The sequence below is a fragment of the Haplochromis burtoni genome, unplaced genomic scaffold, assembly GCF_018398535.1.
Source record: "Haplochromis burtoni strain Fernald_Lab_line unplaced genomic scaffold, NCSU_Asbu1 Contig_866, whole genome shotgun sequence".
In the NCBI taxonomy this organism is placed as follows: Eukaryota; Metazoa; Chordata; class Actinopteri; order Cichliformes; family Cichlidae; genus Haplochromis; species Haplochromis burtoni.
Window position 1 is genome coordinate 98,300 of NW_024583227.1, and position 25,305 is coordinate 123,604.

The 25,305-nt window shown below is 39.4% G+C and overlaps 1 protein-coding gene across 1 annotated transcript in view; it reads right to left on the bottom strand.

Annotated features, from left to right (window-relative positions):
* Nucleotides 1-25,255, bottom strand: part of arhgdig (Rho GDP dissociation inhibitor (GDI) gamma) — a 29,383-nt gene extending 4,128 nt beyond the window's left edge. The window contains exons 1-4 of the mRNA XM_005950862.3: nt 24,570-25,255; nt 9,020-9,193; nt 8,276-8,359; nt 124-200 (exon numbers count right to left, since the gene is read on the bottom strand). Of these exons, the coding sequence (XP_005950924.1) occupies nt 124-200; nt 8,276-8,359; nt 9,020-9,193; nt 24,570-24,642 (408 nt within the window). The 5' untranslated portion in view covers nt 24,643-25,255. The remainder of the gene's footprint in view (nt 1-123; nt 201-8,275; nt 8,360-9,019; nt 9,194-24,569) is intronic.
* Nucleotides 25,256-25,305: the final 50 nt, after the last annotated feature.

The following is a 25,305-nucleotide window of genomic DNA, read 5'->3' on the forward strand; positions in this document are numbered from 1 at the left end:
CACACACACACACACACACACACACACACACACACACACACACACACACACACACACACAGTAACCCACACTAAGGCTCGCCATCCTTAATATATCCTGTGTGACTGTATCTTTCCAACTTACCTTGAAGTGTATCTTTAGTCTGTATTTCACTCCCTCCTGTAAGGAGAAGCTCTTCTCCTTCAGAGCGATCAGGTCTCCTGCACAATCAACAACAAAGAAACAATAAAACATCCCTAATGGACCACATGACATGTATGACATCACTCACTCCACATGTAAAATGACTAGAAGGGTCACCCTCTTATTGCTTCTTACATATCCAGAAATGTAGCTTACTGACTTACACAGCAACTGGAGAATTGCACCATAATATGACCACCATGATATAATTGTTTAAAGAGGGATGCCAGTGAATTCCCAGTATTGTCTTCTCATGTTTTCTGCTAAATCGGAATGAGTAAATTTAAAAAGAAAATGTGCTTAAAGTTATAGTTCGTAACATTTTCCCCTTGAGATGTTAGTAGATTGCAGATTGTCCCTCCCAATTAAAGCACATAATCCTAGCTATGGTAGCTGATGTAGGACAAACATGTTTTTGGCAGCCAAAACCAAAAAGATGTGCCCCATCACGGACACAGCTGGTTAGACTGTTTCGCTACTTTTTTACATGCTATATTTCAACATATTTTAATAAATCATGGAATAAAAAACACATATATAATCCATTAATGATTTTGCAATATTTAACACTATAACCCCAGAGTCACCATAAAATCTCTGAGTGTATTTAGCAAAGCTAAGTTTTGCCACTATCTGTGAAAGGCTGTCAGTCCACCGTTTACCTCAGCTATCAGTGCTGGAAGCGTCTATGTCTGTTTATTTGGGAGGATGCTGTAAAAGTTTGTGAAAGAAGTCAAAGAGTCAGCGCAGCTCACTTCTGACAAATGACAATAATATTGAGGTGAGTTGTTGAGAACTTTTCTGTCAGCAGGTGCTGCTGTTTTTGCCATAGTTAGCCAAACCAAGCTAACTTTTAGTTATAAAGCACTTTAGAATAGTACTTAACATTATACATTATACAATACAAAACAAAAACAACTCTCAGTCAAACACTGTGGCCAATCAAAACAAGTGGATTTTAAGAAGTGACTTAAAACAATTAGCCTCTGTTAGCATATGTTAGCCTCTGTTAGCATCTGTTACCGGCTGCTGCTAGCTGGTATTAATGAAACTTTCTTGGAAGTCGATATAACTTTGTTGGACTCTGATGCTTAGTGAATAAACTATTATAGGATGTGAGAATATAATCAAGGAGAAAGTGCGATTTTAAGGACACTCTATCCAAATATTATCAGGCATATTGTTAGCTTACTGTATAACTGGCTGGTATTGTATTACCTGTCAGTTGTAGGTTGACTGGAGGGAACATGGTACTTTCCATAAAATAACCTATGAAAACGCATCAATTTCTTGGAAGATGACTAATTTATGTACTTTGTTTTTTAAATTATGAAATAACCTGAAAAAAAATTGCTGACTGTACCTTTAAAGGAACTCTGACATACTGGTTATTTATTGTTACTGGGTAAAACCAGTATGGTTTCTTTGTATAGTAAAAGTGTCTCAGTTGTGTGGTGTGGTTGAATGAGTTCATACTGCAGTGGTGGCAAAGCATCCTGGCCCATTGAAAAAGCACAGAGCAATCAGAAATGCATCCACTGCCTAATCACTTTATATGTCAATTTAAACCAAACCATCAGTCCTGAGTGCTTCCTAATGGACAAAGAGAAACAAAAGAGGAAGCAAAGGAGGAGGAGATGAAGGAGAGATAGAAGAATGGGGCAAATAAAAAAAACAGATAGCAGTGATATGATGCGAGGAAGAAGTGAGGCAGTCAGAGAATCAAAGCAAGACATCTTAAAAATCCACGTAGATGTAGTACATTTAAATTCGCAATAAATAAATAAATATAAACGCCTAACTGTTCCTACAGTATGTGGTTATGTCTTAATTTTGACAATCTGCACATCCCCTTGTGGTTTGGGAGCTTCTTGTTGCTGCGAGATAAAGTCATCAGATAAAAACCAAACATGCCATTTACCTCGGTAGCTTCTCCATCTCTATTTCTGTCTCATTTCTTTGGACTCATCTCCCTCTCTGAACTGCAGCCTGTAACCCTCCCTCTCATACAACCTCCTTTCTACCTTCCTGTGCACCTCCTTCCTCTCCCTACTCTCGTCTCAGGAGACAGAGAGAAGAGAAAAGAAGCTGGCCACCCTTGGGAGCGTCTGACTGAGAAAATAGGTCAATGTGGAAAGCTGTCTACCTGTTCTCCCCCCCTTCTCTCTTGCAAAAAAAACACAAGCAGGTATGAACACCAGCAAGTATGCATGCAAGGATACACACACACACACAAGCCTAAACCTTACACCAATGGCAATCACTGCTTGTTATTTTTTATGCCACAAAATCACAAATTTGTCATTTTCTTTGTCTAGTCAGTTTTAAGTAGTCATTCTGGTTGCTGACCTAATTCAAAGGTCAATTATAGAATTATATTCTGTAGCAGGGTTAATCATATCTATATCTTTTATTTAATAATAATAATACATGGATATTACAGCAGTGCTACATGAGCATCATACTATAGAGAAGCCTTCTACTTTTTTTATTCCACTCCATTAATCTAGTAGCTACACGTGCTTGTGTCACACTCTTCAGACTAGTTATTCATTTAAAATTCATGCACACTTCATATTAAATATGATGCATTAGCGCACATTAAACTCACCAGCCGTATACAAAGCAGTCATTAGTAGTTAACAGCTGGGTGGATGTGTAGCGGCACAGCAGCGAGAAAAATGTCAAAACAGCTGCATAAGTTATGATTTTGACCCGATGCTGGTGCTGCATAAGAGTCAAAGGATCACACTGGGCTGACTTGAGAAACATCCACCCAGTGGTTGGTGATACATGTCAGTCAGGGCTATAATTGACTGATTACACCACTATCTGTTAACACTGCCTACACAATTATGCCTCTGTGTGTAGTCCAGGGTTCGTTTATCATTAGCAGCAAAGGTTATTCTGAATGGGTCAGTTCATCAAACACTTCCCACCTCATCATTCATTTTAGATGTTTTTTTCCAGTTATTTTAAAACTGCATTATCTAGAAAACCACTTTTTATGGTGAATTCCTGCTTCTCTGTGGAGGAGTGTAACCCAGGTTAATACAAAGTGATGGATTACGAAAATTAACATTTTATTTATGGCGGCCAAAGATTATAATAATATATATAATTTTTTTTTTTTTTTTTTTAGTGTGTTTGTTTTAAAATAAATGGCCTAAATTTCATTCAGTGCCTGCTATTTACTGGGTGAAATTGGATTTGACATCAAGCAGTGCTATAAAAAATGTCTAAAAATGTTTTACCTTCATCCCTTAAAGCATTTTTATTAGCAAGCTAATGACAGTAGGGGCCTGAAATGTTGTTATTAAGAATTGCATTTTTGCCCTGGCACCTTTTCAAGCCAATGTGGCGAACATCTTCATCTTAAACGCAAAACATCTGCAGTTCAAGACCAGAAAGAGACACACTCTCAGCTTCACAGGTTCACAAGCTAGGACCCTCCTTGTGCTGGCCCCCATCTTGGATAAATGGGGGGGTGGGGTTGTGTCATATAGGGTGTAAACGAGTCATCCCTTCAGAAATAAGGAGCCAGCTACTTAGCTAATAGATATGATAAGTATAAGATGTGACAATATGATAATTGTGGAGCACTCAAATCACAGAAAAACGAATCAGTAACACGTTGCAGAGCAAACATTCGGACATTAGACACCAGCTTGTGGTAAAAGTGCTCATCCTCTTTCACCTCTGTTTCATCCTCTGACGCTCAAACAGCTGAGGTAAAATATTCAGGCTAGCATCCAGTTCTTTTGAATAAATCATCATGTTTTCTGTTCACTCTCAGTCGACTTTATTATATGCATTACACATAAAGGATATACCCTTGAAGTATCACTGACATAAGACACACAGAATATAATAAATGTTGCAGAGGCTGCTTGGTGTCGAGTGTGTGTCTGAATAAATGCGCAGCAGCATGCACGCTCAGCAAAACAACCCCGGGAACATGAAAGTTTAACAAAGCCAGTGCTTGCATTTAGGACACCAAAGCACCAAATGTCAAAGTCACGGATATTGCTTTGTGCAGTGTGGCCACACAGAGTGCAATAGGTGGTATACAATATATTAGAGCTTTAAGTTAGACTTTTCTACTTGGTTATAAGATATTTATTATTAAACATTATACTTTTCACAGGAAAAAAAAATCTCTATCTATATACCTGATAGTCTTGCTGCTATTTCCACTGAGACAAAAAAAAACCTTAAAAAGCTATGTTTGTGCAGAAACAATTGCATTTCTTGTGTTTCAGTGCATTAACACCCAGGCTCACTCAACTAATTAGAAATGACGAAAAAAAAAATACAAAAAAGTGTCATTCAATTAAAACTGAAATGGATGGCAACAGTAAAGAGATGTTGATGACTGGCAGGATAAGTAGAAGATGGTTTATTCAAAAGAAGAAACATTAAATAAGTGCATGTGAGCAAGAACGTGGTTTTCAATTCACGTTCTTTGATTTATATTATTCCTTTCATTTAGTTGTGATTAAACAAGATCAATGTTCAATACACAGGCCAGTTTTACCTAAAGCCCTTCCCCTTCCTGATTTTTTACTTTTTTGCATTTTTGTCACATATACATGTTTCATTTCGTCACACAAAGATAACCAGCGTCAATGCAAAATGCAGTTTTTAAATAATGGATTCATTTATTGAAGGAAAAAGTTATCCAAACCTACATGGCCCTGTGTGATAAAGCGATTGCCCCCTAAACCTAATAACTGGTTTTGCCACCCCTAACAGGGAGAACTGTAATCAAGTGTTTCTGATAGAAGCCAATGAGTCTTTCAAATCACTGTGGAGGAATTTTGGCCCACTCTTCTTTGCAGAATTGTTTTAATTAAGACACATTGGAGGGTTTTTGAACATGAAGGTCATGCCAAAGCATCTCAGTCAGATTAGAATCCTAACGCTGACTGGGACGCTCAAAGATCTTCATTTTGTTTGAGCCATTCAGAGGTGGACTGGCTTTTGTGTTTGTCCTGCTGCATAACTCAAGTTTAGCTGAGCTTTAGGACATGAACAGAAGGCCAGACATTCTCCTACAGGATTTTTGAAAAAGATGAAAAAGAGTTTTCACATGACTGTATATGATCCTGTTAGAATAGAATAATATATTACATAATGTAACTGGACCACAGAGCAAAGTCTGCTTTCCACCCACCTTGTTGTTGTGACAGAGACTGGGTACTTTGTGCAGTCTCTGTAAATTTCACACCCTCTGGGTGAATGAAGGGATGGCTATGATTTCAGATGTTAAGGTTAGGATGTGGACCCAAGTAACCTTGCCAAAAGTGAAAGGTCCCTGATGGGATGACCAGTCAAGCGTGCAGTCAGGCTGAGTGTCTGCTTTCTCTTCTCCCCACACACTGTCAGGTCAGTAAACTCTACTATTGTGCAATATCACCCTACATTTTTTCCAACCCTCTCCATTTCATCAATACACACACACACACACACAGACACACACACGCGCGCGCGTGCGTATACAAACACAGCCTAGAGTGCAAAATGGGATCTCTAATGCATCCACTGAAGTGGTTTTAGCTATCTGACTGCAACATGATACCAGCATGGCTTATAGTGTTATTATACTGCAGCTACTCTGTAAAGTCATGCTTTCGCCAATCTCTCTTCTTCTTTTTAGTTCAAAACATGAACATGAATATCTCAAAGATTAAATACTGATATATCCACTGGTCCTCCTTACTATCAAAATGAATCAGAATCAGTCATTTGGTACATTAAAAAATGTTGAAGTGTTGGATAGTTCAAAGATTTTTTTCAATCCAGCAGTGTGCACTCAAATGCCATATTTGAACTCATTTCTGGTATAGTTACATTTCACAATAACAAAAGCATGTGGAAAAATGAAATTTTACCATGAAATTCTTAGTCACAAAGATAAAGAAAAGGTTATATAATGCTAAAATTCCACAGCAATCATCCAACGTTTGTCCAAAGTTTACACAGATGGAGATAAAATGACCCGGGTTTTACATTATGAACGGAAATTTTTGTTTTTGTAGTACAGTTTGTCATATTTACTCAATCCAGCGTGGAAGTTGAATGAAAATGTCTTTTTTCCATTGTTGTAACTTTGATCTTGAAAAATATTCCAAGTGGTTTATTTTACAGTGCTGTGAAACTGAAATAAGCATGATTCCGAATTATTGTCATTGAGTGACTTTTTTTTATTAGTGCTGGACTATATTATATTAATATATTATTAAATAGCCAGTTATCAGACATTTTTTGATGCATTTGTCCCAAATTACAGATCCTGATTCATTTTGATGGCAAGAAAGATCAGTGAAGATGGTTTTGAGGTATTCATTCAATTCAATTCAATTTTGTTTATACAGCGCCAAATCAAAACAAGAGTCGCCTCAAGGCGCTTTATATTGTAAGGTAGACCCTACAATAATACAGAGAAAAACCCAACAATCACATGACCCCCTATGAGCAAGCGCTTTGGCGACAGTGGGAAAGAAAAACTCCCTTTTAACAGGAAGAAACCTCCGGATGAACCAGGATCAGGGAGTGACGGCCATCTGCTGCGACCGGTTGGGGTGAGAGAAAGAAGACAGGATAAAAGACTGCAACATGTTCAAACATTTCCACAGCAAAAAAAAAACAACAAAATTGAAAGGGGGTCTTTGGACCATTTTTCAAAACAAATATAACTTTAAAAGTATTTGATATATAAAGCTAAAAATTTCACAGCATTCATTATATATGTTCAATCTTTGCATTATAAACAATTTTATGCAAATCTGCAAAAGTTCTCGAAATCGACAGATTTGGGATGGAATGAATAAAGCAAGGCCTCCATTATCAGTTATTAAGGTTTTTTTTTGTCCGCTTGCTATGATGATGAGCATAAATGTTATTGTAACAAAAGCTTTCAGAGCAGTGCTTGAATTAAATCATTTTTAGGAACCTTTACTCCCTGAGTCTTCACTTGTATTGAAATGGTTCTCCAGATATTTCCAGAGGTTTGAATTCCACTTCTATGGAGAAGTACAGGAATTATGACTTGGTAAACACAGTATCCTGCATTTTCCATAATTTGCGTTATTACCACTCATTAAAGCCTGTTTCCCTGACAAACTCATACATATTCCACACCTGCAGGTTGTCATAAAGGTTTCCACAGCCCACGCTGAACTAAACTCATGACTCACTATGACATCACCTTAGCTATTGTCCCACACTTCATTCAGCTCCTGCAAGGCCACAGTAGACATTAAACAGCTTTAGTCATTGGATAGCTGAGTCTATCTGAACATCTTGTACATAATCAATGCCGTGTCCTTTTAAAATCTTTGCCACTTTGTAATGCAGTGTTTCTTTTAATGGGCAGCTTAGCCCAAGATTACTCCAATGGTTTTCATTTTGAAAACTTTAGATGTGGAAACATAGCATGCTCTTCAAGCTCCATACAGTCCAGCAGAGCCTTTTACTCTGAAACAAGTGCTCCTAGATGCTTTTCATCGCTCTGCATTTGTATTAGTGGGAACTGCACAGTACAAAATCAGCATTGCCTAGCAACCAGGTGACCTTTCTTATTAGCTGTGTGTGAATGTGCATGTATGAGTGACTGTGATTGTAACAGGCAGGGAAATCCTCACATCAGGGTGGGGAAGCAAACCGGCATGCACTTAAATACAGCGCATGCATATCAGACTTGTGAATACACACACACACACACACGCACACACACACAGATGTCTCTTATAGGAAGTGACATACACTTACAATTACCATTCAACACATGCACACACTGTAATTAAATATGAGAAAGATCACTCTCTGTCCTTAGTTTGCCACAGGGAGAAAAAAAAAGAGTATGTCCACTAAGCAAACATCTAGCTGTCTCCTCTCTCTCGAGCACTGGCACACCCACTGCAGTCTTACTGCACAAAAAATGCAGCACAGTGGGATGGGATGCCTTGCTTCAGGGCAAAGCACTAAACTGTTTAAGTGAACAGCAACACCATATCGTATCCACAGCTGGACAAGGTTAGAGAGAAAAAGTAGTTTAGTGAAGTAGTGACAAAACAGAGGCACTGGGTACCTGTCAGGTCCATAGTAATTGGTTCAGGTGCATCATCGCACAGCAGGGTCAATCTGGTCACCTTGACATTAGGACCAGAGGCGTCTGAAGAGGAGAAACAGTCCATTATTGCAGAATTCAAGTACCTGCTTGGCTTTTGTTTGTTCAGTTTTCATCTTTTCTTTTTTTTCCTGATTGACTGAGCTCCACATCATGAACAGTAGCAGGGAAAATGAACAAGCTGGCCACATTAGATATCACTTATTTGATCTGTAATCAGAGGCTGGCCATTGCACTAATGCTGGAGTATCAAAAGGCATCTTAAAATACAGTATCTAACATTTAGAAGCACTAGAAAAACATGTTGTCCCAAGCTTGTATTTAGAGATAGTTTCGGTATTCAGCATACAGCTTCTCTTCAAAGATAAAGTCATCTCCCCTCTCTTTGCTGCTTTTCCATTGTCTCATTATAGCCTTTCTTACAGAATTCAATGCTACTAAGCTGTAGATGAGGTGGTGCTGAGTTACAGCAGTGAGGGAGTCGGAGCTGTACTGATATCAGCTGCCATAACACTGGCTGCTGGGTTAGAGATGCTGAGACAAGCAGGTCCGTAGGAAGTGTGTGTGTGTGTATGTGCAGGTTTGTGCATCACAAATTGTTGTTGTAAGTGGATAGTATTAAAGTATAAAGCTGCAGTAAGACTGGGCACCAGCGTGATACATGAATCTTCCTCTTCCACGGCCAAAGAATAAACACACACCAACCTGCCATCATTGCTTCTGGCCCCAGCAGGGTCTGCTTGTACTTCACCAGACTTTCATCATCCTTGTCCAGCTCCTGAATCTCCTGCAGGGACTTTTGAGCTGGAGGGTTGTAGTTGAGATTTCGCTCATCATCTTCCTCCTCGATGGGCAAGTCATTCTTTTCAGCAATCAGACCTTTGAGAAAGATGAAAGAATATCATATTACAGATGCACATTTTCTTGCAGTTTGCAGGCTGGGTGGGACCAGTGTTTATATCATGTACATTTCCACCCCCACTTACTCACTGTCATCATCATGTTTTTTTTTTTTTTCATATTTAAACCATTAACACTAAAAAAGGCTGTTTTTAAAAAGTGAATATTGTTAAACTTCACACCTTTGGACTATTAATGTTTAGATGTGTTTACTTGCAGTTGCACTACATTAGCAGGATTAGCACAAACTAGCTGCTATATATTTTCTAGCTGAGTATTTCATCCATTTATTTTGGAAGCTTGTTTCTGCTACTAAAAAAAACAAAACATTGCCATGTCAAAATTTTAACTTATTAGATTTTAACCTCCTAGGACCTGGCGTCCACATATGTGGACATCACATTTTAGGTTGTCTAAATTTTGTCTAAATTTGGCCTGATATCCACTTACGAGGACATTATACTGCCACTGTTCTAAGAGAATTTAAAATCAGTGGCCTCTTATTTGGATCTCATTTTTCTCAGAAACAAAAATGAGGTAAAAAAAAAAAAAAAATGAGGTAATTCTTTGTTTTTACATTCATCAGGTCCAAATCACCCCAAATAGCAAAGGGAAATTAAAGATGCATGTCATGAAAGAGTTTGGGTCTTAGGAGGTTAAAATTATTTTGTTAATTTCAAGTCATTTTCCCAGAAAGTTTACATTAGTAAGTTGAAATTTTTACTTGTGGATGGGGAAAAATGTTTTTCCTTCTTTCAGTTGCAGAAACAAGCTTACATCTTTTATTTGTCTCATATTGTAGAACATACTGTTCACATGCTATCCACATACTGAATAGCAACAAACAAACAGAGCAATGGTAGCGGTAGCAAGCTAAACACAATCTCAGTTGTGATTACAATTTTCAAAACTTGACACAGATGAGCACTTCTGAAACATTTGTAGTGTAAAACGCAATGCTGTCCATGGCAACACATCTAATCTGAAGAAACGCCTGGTCAAGTACAAAATAAATAAAAGCTAAAGGGTGTATTGTATTTGGTAACCTGGTAGCCAAATGTTAGCTAATGTTAGCATGCCTCCTTCCAACTTTTAAGAAGTTGAACCCACAGCACATGATGATGAAGAAATGTTTATTCATGCACTGACATGTTGTCCAGGGAGTCTAATAAGCTGTTATCAGAAATATGTGTGGTTAACATTTTTACATTAGCGGCACTGAAATTTCTTATTAGCATGCTAGTTACGCTAAACATGTTAACCATATGTGAGATAGTATGCCTAAAACCTAAGTATACAGTAAGCAATAGTTGTCTAAGATTACTATTTAATACTGTTGTACGCAAACACTGTGACAATGGCATCAACATCACTGACATTATCAGACAATATGGAATTACTTTGTAAGCAAAAATTTGCACTCTATCATTCTAAAACAAGTAAAGTACCAATAAACAAGTAATTAGTACTAAATTCCAAGTACTGGTACAGGTATCAAATGTGAAACGTACTCAGCCCTTAATTACCGACCTACAAAATACCTTAGGTTTGACAAGCACCTGTATACTATCAAGAAGCCAGTTATAACTGTCTGCCTGACAGTCATCTAATTGCAAGTAAGGAGAACAACCCTGTCAGCAACTTTCCTCTGCAGTAAATATTTCTGTTATATTTCTCAGGCAACACAGGCAGGATTGCTTCATGTCAGCTATATGATGCCTTTTACTCCACATAAGTCTGCTGGCTGCATCCATCCGGAGTTTGATTTCATCAGGGATTTTGATTCAATACTGAAATTTACAGACATTCGATAATGTGTTCTGCAAGCCAAAATTTCATTTCAGCATCTCCATCTCATGTGCACCTCCAGAGAGCGATGCTTGCAGGCTGGAATAGTTATATAAATGAAAGGATGTGACCAGATAATGCCACATACATGAAAGCTTGTCAGCACTGGCTCATATTTACAGGGATGTACAAAACGTCTAAAACAGGTTGTAGAATTTTGTACATTAGATATCAATTAATTTATTTTTTTTAAGTTTAGTTTATTTTTACATAGGGACACGTGTTATATGAACCAGGCAACACCCCACAACAAAACTAGATTGCCTGTTGCTAGTTAGGTATTTATAACAATGTTTCAGTTTAATTTTAAAATTTTTAAATTATCCCAATCAGGCTCTAGGTTTGAAGGCAAAAAATTCCACATACAAATACTCCAAATACAGAATATTGTTTGACAAACAAGAGGCAACTTGCCTTTACAACTACTATATCATGCTACTAGTTACTAAGCCCAGAACTTTCACAGGAACCACAAAGTCCCTGAGCTCATTTATGTATAAACATTTATGTATAAACTTTAGATTAGTGAATGTGATAAAATGATCAGAACTTAAAAGTTTCTAAAGCACTTTACACCCTTTTTCTCTCTTGTTAATGCAGGTGAATCATCAGAGTGGGCCCTGATGAACTGATTTCATGTAGCTCCCGGGCAAAGCAGTGTGCAGGTTGTGAAACTTTTCTGGGCTGAGAAGGGCAAGAAAAGCCCCGATGGCATTACGGGCCTGTTGTCAGTCACTGATGACTACAAGCCTGTAGTTCTTAAATCTCCTATATCAGTGCATACAAATCTGAATGTGTTCCAGCTTGCCTGTAGGTCAGGCAGGATTTTCATGATGTATTGGGCACTCTACTAAATATGATTCTGGCAGATTTAGAGGGTGCAAAAACCTTTGCACCCTTTTTTAATTTAATTCTTCTTCAACTTATATTTCTATTTGAGACCTGTGAGGATTCATATCATTGATCCTGACTTGATATGTTTGTTATAGCATGTGATGGTTGATGGCATTTTATCCAATCTTCTCTAATCTTCTTTCCTCCACTGGACCACCACAGGAACATGTTCTTTTGATGATTTTGTTTGTGCTCTATACTAATGAGTGTCAAAGCCAGGTACCATATTCTTAAGTAGGGAGTGCAATTGTCCTTCTTGGACTTATCAAAAACTATGGAGATGATTGTGGATTTTAGGAAGAAGCCTATAACCATCTCCCCTGTGGTGATAAAGGATACATGTGTGGAGTCTGAACTGATTATAAGCTGGACTTTGAGCTTCAGGTGGATGCTGTAGCCTGCTAGTGCATATACTTTTATCACAAGCTTTTCTTTTTCATGTCAACAGCACTTTTATGAGACATTCTTTGGTCGCGGGTCACTGAACCTAAAAAACAAAAACAGACTTCAAGCTACGTACAATGTGCAGCAAACTTGCAGATGTGACCCTGAAAGACCTTCCTTGCCTGTGCAAGGTTAGGACACTGACTGCCTGATGAGTGCACTGAATTTATTTATGTTCTGCTACTAATTGTGACTAAAGGGTTTCCCAGAGATTGAGTGTGTTGCTCACTAACAACTACTTTTGATCAGAAGGTGATTGCACAGGTTGCCTGATAGAGGCAACCTTGCAAACAGTTCCAGTTTGATTTGGACTGACTGCAGTCACTCTCAGAGATTGTTGAAGGTTTCCACATAATTGCTGCCTAAGTTATAAATGCAGACAGATTGCCAACCTATTGCCATCAGTCTGAATGAGTCTTTGTCAGTGAGCACATCTTGGGGGAATTGGCTCAGTTTTCTGCCAGCTGGTTATAATCTGGTTATGTTCCTGTAGAGCAGGAAGGTTGCTGAGTACAAATGTAATAGTTAAATGTGAATTTCTGTCCATGTAGAGAGCAATCGATGTGTGATTTTCAATGATTTATTTCAGTAAATTGCTCTATAATCAGAAACACGCTGCATTTAATGGCGAACTTGAGCCCATTCAATGACAGACTGATAGCAAACTGACTTCATCTTATGGCAAAATTAATGACAGGTTTTAGAGACAGTGTTGGTGTATTTGATCTCATTTTGCAGCAAATAAATAACTGAACTGGCATCATTTTTATTGGATACTCAGATATCTCCGGGTACTCCGGCTTCCTCCCACCGTCCAAAGACATGCAGCTTGTGGGGATAGGTTAATTGGATAATCCAAATTGTCACTAGGTGTGACTGTGAGTGTGAATGGTTGTCTGTCCCTGTGTGTTGGCCCTGCGACAGACTGGCGACCTGTCCAGGGTGTACCCCGCCTCTCGCCCCATGACAGCTGGGATAGGCTCCAGCGCCCCCCGCGACCCTGAAAAGGAGAAGCGGAAGCGAATGGATGGATGGACTCAGATATTGGCAACTGGCATAATTTGGAGTTGAAGAAAATGGTTTAAATTACAATCGCAGTCATATCGCATAGTCAGTGAAGTATTCTGATAATATTGATCATATTGCTGGGTGCCTGTTTAGTCCACCTCTACAAGCCCCTCCTTATCAAAGGATTTAAGTTGCCTCTGTGTGGCTGCAGATAACATATGCCAAAGTGCAAATATATACAAATATACTCAAAAACCTATACATCCCAGCTGACATTTGTCTTTTGAATGAATCCCTGTATTCTTAATGTTGCATTGCCTTTTTATTGCATTTTGTTTGATGGTTATGTGATTTCTGCTGATTGTACAAAAAAATTAATTTCCCCTTTAGATTGATACAGATATCCTTGATCCTTTGTAACCACTTTACAAAGAATAATGTAGCTTTGAAGACAATAAAACATTTTCTCATTAATGGACAAACGTTTTATTCATGCTGCTTATATTTCATCACAGCCCATCAGTCATATTGGACATGCTGGAATAAAATCTCTCTCTCTCTTGTTTTAAAAAATTACATTTTATGGTTGAAGTTAGCAGCACATTCTTTCTAACTTCCACCCCCCCCACACACACAAACATACTGAGACAGAAGAAAGATAATTTCTTACATAGAGACATAACACGGTTAGAGACACAGATGCACAATGCATACCTCTAGACCCCAATTATATGTAGAAGAGAAAACGCACACAAACTGTGCCACGCACATCTATTTAGTGCCCAGTAACAGCCCCATGTAATAACCTCTGGTTCTGTTCTTACTGTTCATAATGAGATGACACAGTGTACATCACCCCAGAGCTGTGTGTAGAGGTAATTGGATGATACAGGGGAGTACACAAACGCACTTGCTTACACACAAAACACAGAGATGCACGCAAACTGAGCGGTACCTGTGCACTGTCCTTTGAATGCGTGTCTGTTACTTACAGTAGCACCCCACCCAGTCAGGGCCAAACACGGCTGCCTTCACCTATTACCATGGCAACACTTTCAACTCTGCTTTCAGTGACATCATCCTTAAAGTGCATCTTTTTTATATGACCATATATACAGCAAGAGAGCCATCGTGAATCAGCTTTAATACTGCACATATGTTTGTAAAACGAGATGTTTAATGGTTATATTCTTTTCCTGAACCCATGTTAAGTTATTGCTAGACAGCTAATTCCCTATCATCACTTACCACACTAATGTTAATAGTTATGGAGCACTAAAAGCAATGTTCTTGACTTGACACATGATTTTTTCATTTGTAGTTAGTCATCGTTGTTTAATTAAGCGAGTAAGTAATAAGCCATCCATTTGCTGTACCCACTTATCCTTTTAACAGTGTCACAGGGGGCTGGAGGCAATCCCAGTTGACACTGAATGAGTGGACAGACAGCCAGTCAGTCACAGGCCTGACACACACACACACACACACACAAACACACACACACACACACACACACACACACACACACACACACACACACACACACACACAGACAAAGAACCGGTCATGTTTATATTGACAGGAAAATTAAACTGCAAAGACAACCCACGCAGGGACGAGAACAACATAAAGTTTACACACACAGGCCGCTGTTGACCTATTGGCTTGTAATGAGGCTAGAAACAGCTGCCACAAAGCACCACAGGTGACTTTAGGCACATCAAAACATTTTATCTAAATGTGCCACTAAAAATTCAGTCATTACACTTTTCATCGTAAGAAAGTTTACTCACAAGGTCAAACTCAAGAGTAACTGCCGTGCTTTTAGATAACTGGCAACATCAATTAGTACAATTTCTTACTTCCCAAAACCGCCAAGAGCTTTTCCTGGATTTTAACATTAAATATGCATATACTGTGAAGCATTATAGACTAGGACAGCAACAGCCACCAACACTAACACAGAAGTGGAGTTCTCAAAACTACAGTTCCTTAAATGTCTATTTCAGGCTGAAGTCAAACTCCCATGTTAAGATGCCCAACCTTGGAATAAAAAACAAGCACAGAGCCTAGTCCAATACCAGATTTGGATTAAATTACCTTGGTTCTTTTTATATAACACTGCCTTTTAAAATGTGCTAAGGCCTGAAGATATGCATTATTAGGGACATGGCCTCTTTGACCTACTTGTGGAGCCGGTACCTGTGTCACCTCTAATTTAAAGCTAATTTGACTCACTGAACTAGAACTCGTGGCTGTGTTTGTGCCTACAGGAGTATTTTAATACAATTATGTATGGGACAGTGGCTCGGCTGCCCCTCTGTTGGTCTTCCTTGGTCTCTTGTGTTCTGGGGGCCTCTGGATGTCTGGAGTTTTGATCTCCTCCATACCTGCTTCATACCCTGGAGGACGGGGCTGTGGCTCCCCACACTCCCTAGCAGATCGTTACATGGAGAAAGCTTTGGAATGCAAGCATGCTGATCCACACAGGTGTACACACGGGTATTCACAGACGCAGACTACACCTTTCTTGGCTGCTGCCTCAAAGCACATTGTGCGCTGTCTATCTTGTGTGCTGCACAATATCGCTTATTATTTAGTATCTACTGTTATCTACTGCTAGCTAGTTTATTGTGATGGTGCTGGTTTTTTATTATGCTGCTCTTTGTTGTTTGCTTTCTCTTCTGTTTTTTTTCTCCATACAGGTGACCCAGGTGTTTTGTTTGGGGGTTTTTTTTCTTCCTTTCTCCCCCCTTCTCACCGTCTCTTCTCCCCTTTGGTTTTCTTTCTCTCCCTCTCTTTCTTTCATTCTTTCTCCCTGTCCTGTCCCCCAGTCATGTCTGTCCCGTTTGTAGCAACTGAAAATAAACTAAATTCCTAATTATAATAAAGGTCAATCAAATGGACCAATATGGCAAGGCCATGATGATCCACTTGGTAAAATAAATCCGCTTGGCATCTTTCTTGGCCTTAAGACAACAATTCTGATGGCTAAAGATCCAAACGGGACACGAAAAAAAAATAAAAAATAATAATAATAATACAATTATGTAACAAATAATGAACCTTAGCTTGGTTAATTAACAGACCCTTCAATCTTTTAATGATCTAGTTTGATCTAGTTACTTATTAGCATATAACAGTGGTATGACTTTTACAGATTAAAAATTATGGTTATGTGTTTTTCTTCATTTAAATTTTTACTAGTGACTGATTTTATTTTCAGCAGAACCCGGACCAGCTTATCTAGCACTACTGTCTCTCAATAGTCTCCCACCAAAGATAACAGATTTATTCACAATGCATGTGCTCAACCGGACAAAGCTGTCCTCCCTTTAATAGAAAACTGACGTATTTCTTTGTCTCCAAGTCAAGCAGAGTTAAACCTGTTTCCAGAGACAATAGCTGCATGTGCCACAAGATGGCAATAGTTTAAAGGATGAATGCAAAAAGGAAGATTTATGGCACAAACCTTTGAGATGCAAGGAGAGCGACTGCTTTCACTTTAGTACGCTTTAATGATTTCTATTTTTAAATTCACTAGGCAAGTATGTCTTGCCTTGCTTGCCCTGGCCAAACACAGCTGGCATACGGTTTGTACCATAGATGCAACTGGCTAACTAGCTGAGGTAAGTTAACTTAGCTGTCCATATTTAATCTAAATATAGTCATTTCTGACCCCCAAACAATGATTTTCATCATCATTCAGTGAGACTAAGCAAACTTTCTAGTTGAAGACTGTTTTATTTTAATACAATACCTAAGTAAATCATTTTACATTGTTAGTAAAAATCTCTCTTACTTGCATAGTTACATTTAAAATCATGTGGCATGTAATATATGGATGGTTCATGTCTTCATGAATGATTCAGCCACCTGTATTTACATATGAAACCCTGCAGTACAAGCAGCACGTGAGTGTGTACGTGCTCGTACATTAACACACACTGCGGGGCAAACGTGTTTCTGAGCTGCTATTTAAACCAGTTTCCTCTCTGACATCTGAGAGCTCCTCTTTGATCTCCAGACTGCTGACCTGTCACACTAACTGAATCAATTACCATTTATTTTAAAAAGCAGGATATAGTCCACAGTGAAACAGCCTGAGTGTTTTAACATGGATTCCTTTTGAAGTTGTAGCATTTGATGGAAACTTGTCAAGCTTAGCAAAATATCTCCTCTGTTTGAACAGGTTACATTTTGACATAGGTTATATTAAATCTGTCCCAGTTAATCTGGTTCCTTATGGTGACATTGATGCAAAATACATAGACGCAAAGTTTTCTAAAGATAAAAATCTTACAGAAAGAAAAGCTCTGCTTTTGTCCAAAAGTGATTCAGAAGCTTCATTAAATCTAAACATGCAGAGCTATAAACTTCCCATATTGTGTGAATCAGAGTGTGTCCATGTGGTCCTCCAACTGTCTCAGCCCCCATCTGTGAAGTGATATTTACTGGTGGATTTTCTTTGATGCTCATAAAACTGCATCATTAACCCACTTGCTTTCCAAACTATCGTCAGCTTCACTGAACATACTCGCTGCTAAACGCTACAAGTTAGAACCAGCCCTTTAAAATAAATATTAAAATCACAGATTTTGGTGTATCGAATGTATGTTTTCAGTTTGTTTTTGTCTTGTTTTTTAGAAAAAGGATGAAGAGAGTGCTTCAAAGAAACAAAAGATACTCGTCACCCCTAAAATGAACTTTATTGCTATTCCACAGAGTAGGTATTTATTATTCATGCGAATTTCTAGGTGCCTCTAGCTACAGTCTGAGAAACAGAAATTGATACTTAAGTCACTCTGTCATTATTTATTTTCTTCGTTTTTATTTAAATAAATGCAAATTTCAGTTTTTAAAATGCAAAAACCCAGTAGTCAAATCTCAAAGTTTAATAGTGTTTAAAGGAAGAATTAAAGCCTTGCATATGTAAGTAGAATCACAAGACACATCTGCCGGCATTTACAGCTAAACCAACATGTTTAGTGAAAGTCAACACAGCAATCTGTTTGGCGGAGGAGAGGGGGCTTCAGGGGAAGGAGGATACAGAGAGGACTGAACACATGAGAGCTGAAATGTATACTAATGGAGGCATGAGTCACAAACATGAGTGCACGCATTAAAGTTGTTCTTTCATTGGTTCCTTGGTGATGCATGTCTACCAAATCTACAGTATAGTTGATATACTTTGGATAATTTTTTAAAGGTTTAGCAGAAATTAATAGCAATAAAAACAATTAGAAACATTACTTCTCAGCTGATTTAACATGACAGTGTGAGGTTTCTCTGTGAGTGACTTTGTGTTTCTGACATCTGGTTTCAAGATGCCAAACTCTGGGCTTCCAAACTAATAATGGGTGATGTGGCAACCTCCATTTATTATCTACAGTCTACAACAAAATTGACCAATGACTGTGCAAAATCACATCATATCCCTACTCAGCATCATCTAAAGCAAGCAGTCAGCTAGACTACAAGTGGGTCTTTCTGACCTGTAGAAAAATAATTTAAAAACTCCTGTAACAGAGATCACAGACTATTTCATGGAGCACTAGCTTCCTTCATTCTGTTGGTTTCCTGATAACTTCATAAAAAAAACGTCCTTTAAGTTCTTTGTTGGAGTTCTTTTTGTGGATTATTCGTTCAGTGTAAATGTTTACGTTTTATTACCTTTAGACAAAGTCTGAAAGTTTAAGGCGGGGTGTCAAACATATGGCCAGAGGGCCAGAACTGGCCTGCTGAAGACCCCAATCACACTGGACTGCTTTGGAAAACGTGAAGAAGAGCAAATATTTTTGACTTTTAATTCCATTTTCATAAGTTTTACAACTTTTCCTATCAATAAAAACCTCCTTGAAGGCCATTTATACTAAACCAAAGTAACTAAATAGTAAATAAAGAATAACATGAGAAGAGTTCCTGTTTTTCACTATGTAGAATAATGTAGTAGAAATGTGTAATTTTTATAGTGAGTCCTCAGTAGAAATTTTTTTTAAACCACACATCTGTTACTTACAGTGCTAACAGATTTCTTCCATTTACTACACCAGCATTTCTTTATCATGTAGAAAAACTGAAACTTACTGTGGAAACGTTTTTTTCTTATAAAAAGATATGTGAGCAATTAAATGCGTAGTAAAACATCTTTACACTGACAGAAGGGGGAGTTTCACTGGTCTGACCCATTTAAGATCTAAGTGGGTTGAATACGGCCTGCGATATAAAATATTTCCAGTTTTTAGTTTTAGCTTAGCTATTCTTAAAAAGCTGCAGGCTGGAGTGGATTGTGGACAAATGAGCTGTTCATCTACACAATGGAGGCTCTGGGATGAAAATCCAGGTTAAAAAAATAAATCTTCTTTTGAAATAACATATCGCAAATGGAGCATTGTCTTGTAAATGGAAAAGGAACCTTATTGTGAGTAATCAAAGTTTCACGTCCACGACGTTCCTGCGTCTGTTTGCATAATTGCTTCCTGTCTGCCCCCTCATCTCTTAACCCAGATAACTGTTCACTGTGTCAGAAACACACTTATTCTTCTTTGTGTGTTCGATGTACGTCTGTGACAGAGCGTGTGTGCCCTCAGTGTTGATGTGCTGGGGGGGTCTATAGTCCCTTGAGACACTCTGTCACTGCTCTGTTCTAATACTATAACGAGACCTCTGGGATGCACATGCAGACTTATATACAAAAAGACACACATAGCTGAAAATAAAAAGGAAGCTTACAGGCCTCTGCACAGCCAGTAACAGCTATAATATGACTGAAAAAAGGCTGTAAAAGCATATCGGGAGACTGTGCAGGCAGGGTTTGTTTCCATCTGTGGAGCTGCTGGCAGAGTGTGGTCTCTCCTGCCACAAATGACTGCACTTGATCCGTCACCTCTACGATTTCAGAGGGGTGATGCAGACATCCTGTCAACACTGGAGACACTCGTAACACTTAATCATGCTAACCAGCAAAGCACTGTAATCTCTGTCCCCGTTTTGCCCTGCTGATGAAAAGCTGAGATGACAAATAAATGAGACCAGCTGCTGGTCATATTGGCACATTCACGAGTGACAATCCGTCTTTGAAATAACATAATGATAATGCAGATATCATTCAGTATGATTTTCACCTGCAGTTTGCAAAGTGCTCAACCTCCTTTAACCTCTGAAAATTCTCTTTTACTCATGACAAAAACTATAAAGTGTGCTATTGTTATTAGAAGAACACCATGCATGCTAAACTGTTTACATCTGTTTTCCTAAACTAAATCAAAATTGACTGCAATCATAATGTGGGGTTTCTTCATATCATCGCCATCTGCAGCCATCAAAAGTTTTTCAGTAAACCCGCTTATTCTGTCAAAACCCAGATCTCAAGCAGGACATCATCAGTAATAAATCTCTATTATGAGACAAAATTGGCTGATTGCTGGATCAAGAAAATTCCTCCTTATATGTGAGCCAAGTCAAAAGAGGCTGAAAGGTTGAAAATGTCATTTTCACCATACCTTCTAAATGAACCCAAACATAAATGTGGAAATCAACTAATGCAATTTGTTCTGACATTAGGCAGTATATCCCGCTAGTGGCTGTGATCCAATTCTCATTCAATTTAGTAAGTAAATAAAAAGTAACAAGAAAGAGCAGCGCTGGCTTTTGCCAGAAAGTAAAGTCAATGTGTCATCCTCCAGTTCCAAGACGTTTGTGGTCATAACACCATGGTGCTGTTCAGCAAAAAAAACCCTGACTCACTGCATATAAATTTAACAAAAATGAAATTTAACAAACCTCTAATAAATAAAGTCGAAATTCAGGTGCCCCTTTTTGTCATACTGATGCTCTCACTCTGTTGTCTCCCCCTGCTGACCATCAGAAGGACTGCAGAAGGACTGCTGAGCTCCGTATTCTTGAAAATTCACAAACTAAGGTTTGCCATATATTTAATGTTGCGATAATTAAATGTAGTTCAATTACGATTATTATTTCAGTTCAGTTCAGTTTTGTTTATTTAGCATCACTTCACAGCGACACTTGCCTCAAGGCATTTTATATTGTAAGTTGAAGATCCTGCAATATAAGAGAGAAATCCCAACGTTCACATGGCCAACTATGAGCATGCACTTGGCGACAATGGGAAGGAAAAACTCCCTTTTAACAGGAAGAAGCCTCTGTGAACCAGCTCAGGGAGGCCATGTGCTGCGACCGGTTTGGGATGAAGAGAATGAGAAAGAAAGAAGAGAAAAGAAAAGGGAGAAGACAAATGTTAACATAGTGTTAATTATGGCAAATGTTAAATATGTAGTTGTGGTATATGGACACATATGGACTACAGAAGAACTGTTCTGTCCATCATAGCAGGTCGAGTAGCCGCCTGAAGCTATAGCAACATAACTAATGGAAGATTCAGGGTCACCAGCTCTAACTACACGCTCTATCAAAAAGGAAAGTTTGAATCCTAATCTTAAAAGCAGAGAGGGCGTCTGTCTTCCCAATCCAACTTGTATTACTGCTAACACAGCAATGGCATCTTTACCTTGCAAGCTAATGTATCATTATGCTTGATTATCCACTGGCTTTCGCAAATTTAGTCATATGAGCAGACTGGGGAAATGAACCTGCACCCTTTAATCATCATCCTCTTTTGTTAATGTTTGGCACACACGCACACACAGACACCCAGGCGCAGTAATATGTCCACAGCTGCTCTGTCAGCCTTGATGAGACAGCAGGTTGTCTAATTGACTGACTTGATTGCCCTCATATGTGTCTGTTCACCCATAAAAACCTCATTTATCACTAATAGGACAAAAAAAAAGGAGGCGGGATGATGAACGTAAACAGATACCAGGGATAGCTCAGTAGGTAGAGTGGTTGCCCCATGATCGAAGGTCGGGGTACGACTCCACTGAACAGCTACCCTGAGGTACCCTGAGCACACTGCTCCCCGGGCGCTGCATTGGTGGCTGCCCACTGCTTCACTGTGTGAATGGGTTAAATGCAGAGGAGTAATTTCCCTACGGGGACTAACACATACACATTATTATTATTAGATACAGTGGTTTTCTTAGATCACTTATCTGGCACCTGACAGCGTGTGTGCATGCAGACCTGAGTGGTGGAAGTGAGCAAGAGACGGCAAGACAGGGGAAGGATTAGGGAGGGAAACGCGGAAGTTATGTTGTTGAATCTAAAGAGAGAATAAAGAATATTTGGATGAAAAAGAGGGGCAGACGTGAAGGAAGAAGGAGGCAGGTATGGAGCATCAGCTCTATTCAGATGGAAAAAAAGGAAAAAAGTGACAGTATAAACGAGAAAAGAGGGGGAAGCAAGCATGGGAATCACGTGGGTTATAAAATGCAGAGGGACTAGAAAAGAAAAGAGATTTCCATGAGGCATTTTCAAGGCCTGCTGCTTGCTGTGTGAGACAGTGTTTGCTGATTGACAGCTCAGGAAAAGCGTTCAGCCACTTGGGCCTCACCCACTCATCCAGTGTCTCTCTCTGTATCTGCCACACACACACACAACACTCTTTGTAAAATATCGTGAGCTGCTCCCTTTTCTTTCCAGGTAACAGCTGCTGACAGAACACGTCAATCTCAAGGTATCCCTCTGCTTTCTTTGTTTTCTGGTGATGTTTATTTTTTTCCCAATACAATAAATCCCCATCTTCCTTCTGCCCAGTTTCTTCCTCACCTGCTCTAACCATTTCCACCTTCCCTCTTTGCTCTCTTATGTTTCTTCGCTCTCTTTCCACCACAAACTCCACTGATATGCTTCCCATTCATCCTAGCTTTATCATTTTGCTCCTTCGTCTTGCCGTTTATCTTCCAACTCAGTCACCTCCCACGTTCCTATCAAATTCTCCTACACGTCCTCAAAATTCTGTCCTGGCCAAATGACGATATTTGATGTGTCATATCCACAGGGAAAAAAATGTACAGAGGATGCAGGGTGCAGATTTTTTTTGCATTTATCTTCAACAAGAAACGATGCAAAGATTACCACAGTCAGATTTTGATTGTAAGGAACTAGTAAGTGTAGCATGTTTAAGGATATTGGACACGATATGATGAATGCATCTAAATGAAGGAAGCATGAGCGAGTAATTTTACTTTGAAAATCCTAATTAAAGGTAGATCAACAGAGAAAAACTGTCTTCAGTTCGAGAAATGAAAAGCAGCTGAACTTTAGGCCGCCCGAAACTGAAGCACTGAGTATTCAGTCTGCAGGAGAAACAAGCTGAGAGCTGTAACACTGCTGCACACCTGGAGCGGCACGATCACGTCAAACTGCTGTTTGAAATTCATACAGTTAATAGAATAGATTATCTGTGCCTTTCTTGGCTCTGAAGCACATTACTTCTCCACTTAAGAGACCTCACTCTCACCGCTCCTGTGGCTCTGTCCTTAAATCATGCTCGTTTTTCTTTTCTAAACCTTCTAAAACACACACTTATACACACACCTGTGTGAAGGGAAACCCCAGCGCTTTACCACCATCTGGTACTGCACCAGGGTTCAACAATACTGCAGTGTAACAGACACGCTCGCACAGTTTTATCTTGCATTTATTATAGTTTTGCAAATGCAGAAGATGCTGTTAAAAGTAATGCAGAACGTTGGTGATGTAATATGACTCCTGCATACTCTGTGTAACCTTCTAAATGCACACACACCCACACACTGACGCACACACCTTTTTCCCTCACCATTCCCATTAATGAACAGACACATTTTTACAAAAAATGTCAAAAGCTGGCAGCATGCACGCAGATGCATATAAAGACATGCGCATGCATACACAAGCCACACACATGCACACAAAGAGACACGCGCAGGATACTGTAAGATGTGATCAATAGCTATTGATCTGCCACCTTTGGCTTGTCTTGGCAGCGCTTCATGTCAGACATAAAAATGTCCACACCCGGAAGAATGGAGACAAATTGCACACAGACTCACAGATACACACACACATACACATATGAACATCTCTTAAACACACACACAGAAATTAGATTTTATCTCTAAATCATGAAAATTCAGCACAAATCGATAACTGATTAGCAGCAACATTAACTTCAGTCACTGAAGTTACATTAATTCACACACACAAAGACACACACACACACACACACACGCTCGCGTGCACTTCTTCATCGCCTCACCTCTGTAGCACATAGTTAGCCAGAGCAGCTCCAGCACCTGACCGCCAAACTCACACACATCCAATCCCAGCATGGTGCCTCTCTGCGGGGCTTTACTCTGTGAGATGGCAGGCTGAAGTAGAACCAGAGAACCTCCACAGGTAGCAACAAAGTGGCAGAGCAGGGATCGATTAAAAAAAAAAAGAATCCACAGAAGTGTTTGAATAGAAAGAAAAGAGGTCAGGCAAGCATCTCTTCCTCTGAGGAAATAACAAGAAATACGTATTTACAGGTGTAGAGGGTTAAAGAGAAAGAGGACCGGCGTGAGAGGAACAGCAGAGGGAAGCAAGGAGGTATCCTTGGGTGTGGGTGTGGATGTGATAGGATGTGTGTGAGCTAGGAAGAGAGAGAGAGTGAGAGGGTGGAGGGAGGTCGAGGGAAGGGAAGCAGCAGACGTGAGAAGCAGCCGGCTTTCTGCGCTGCTTCTAGTCTTACATACACTAGAGTTTAGTGACAAAAGGAAAAAAAGAGATCTAAAGGCTGAGGATGCTGTCAGCTGTTTCTGGATGCAGTAAGGGTGCTGGAAGAACAGCGGTAGGCAGACGCTGGCTCAGCCGGCAGAGCTGTCTGCAGTTTAGTGTGTGTGTGAGTGTGAGTGTGTGCGGTGCTCAGACGCTGGCTATCGATTCGCAGACAAGCATGGAACCCCTCCCCTCCTGCATCCCTCCCTCCCCTCCCCTCCTCATGCCATCAGCCC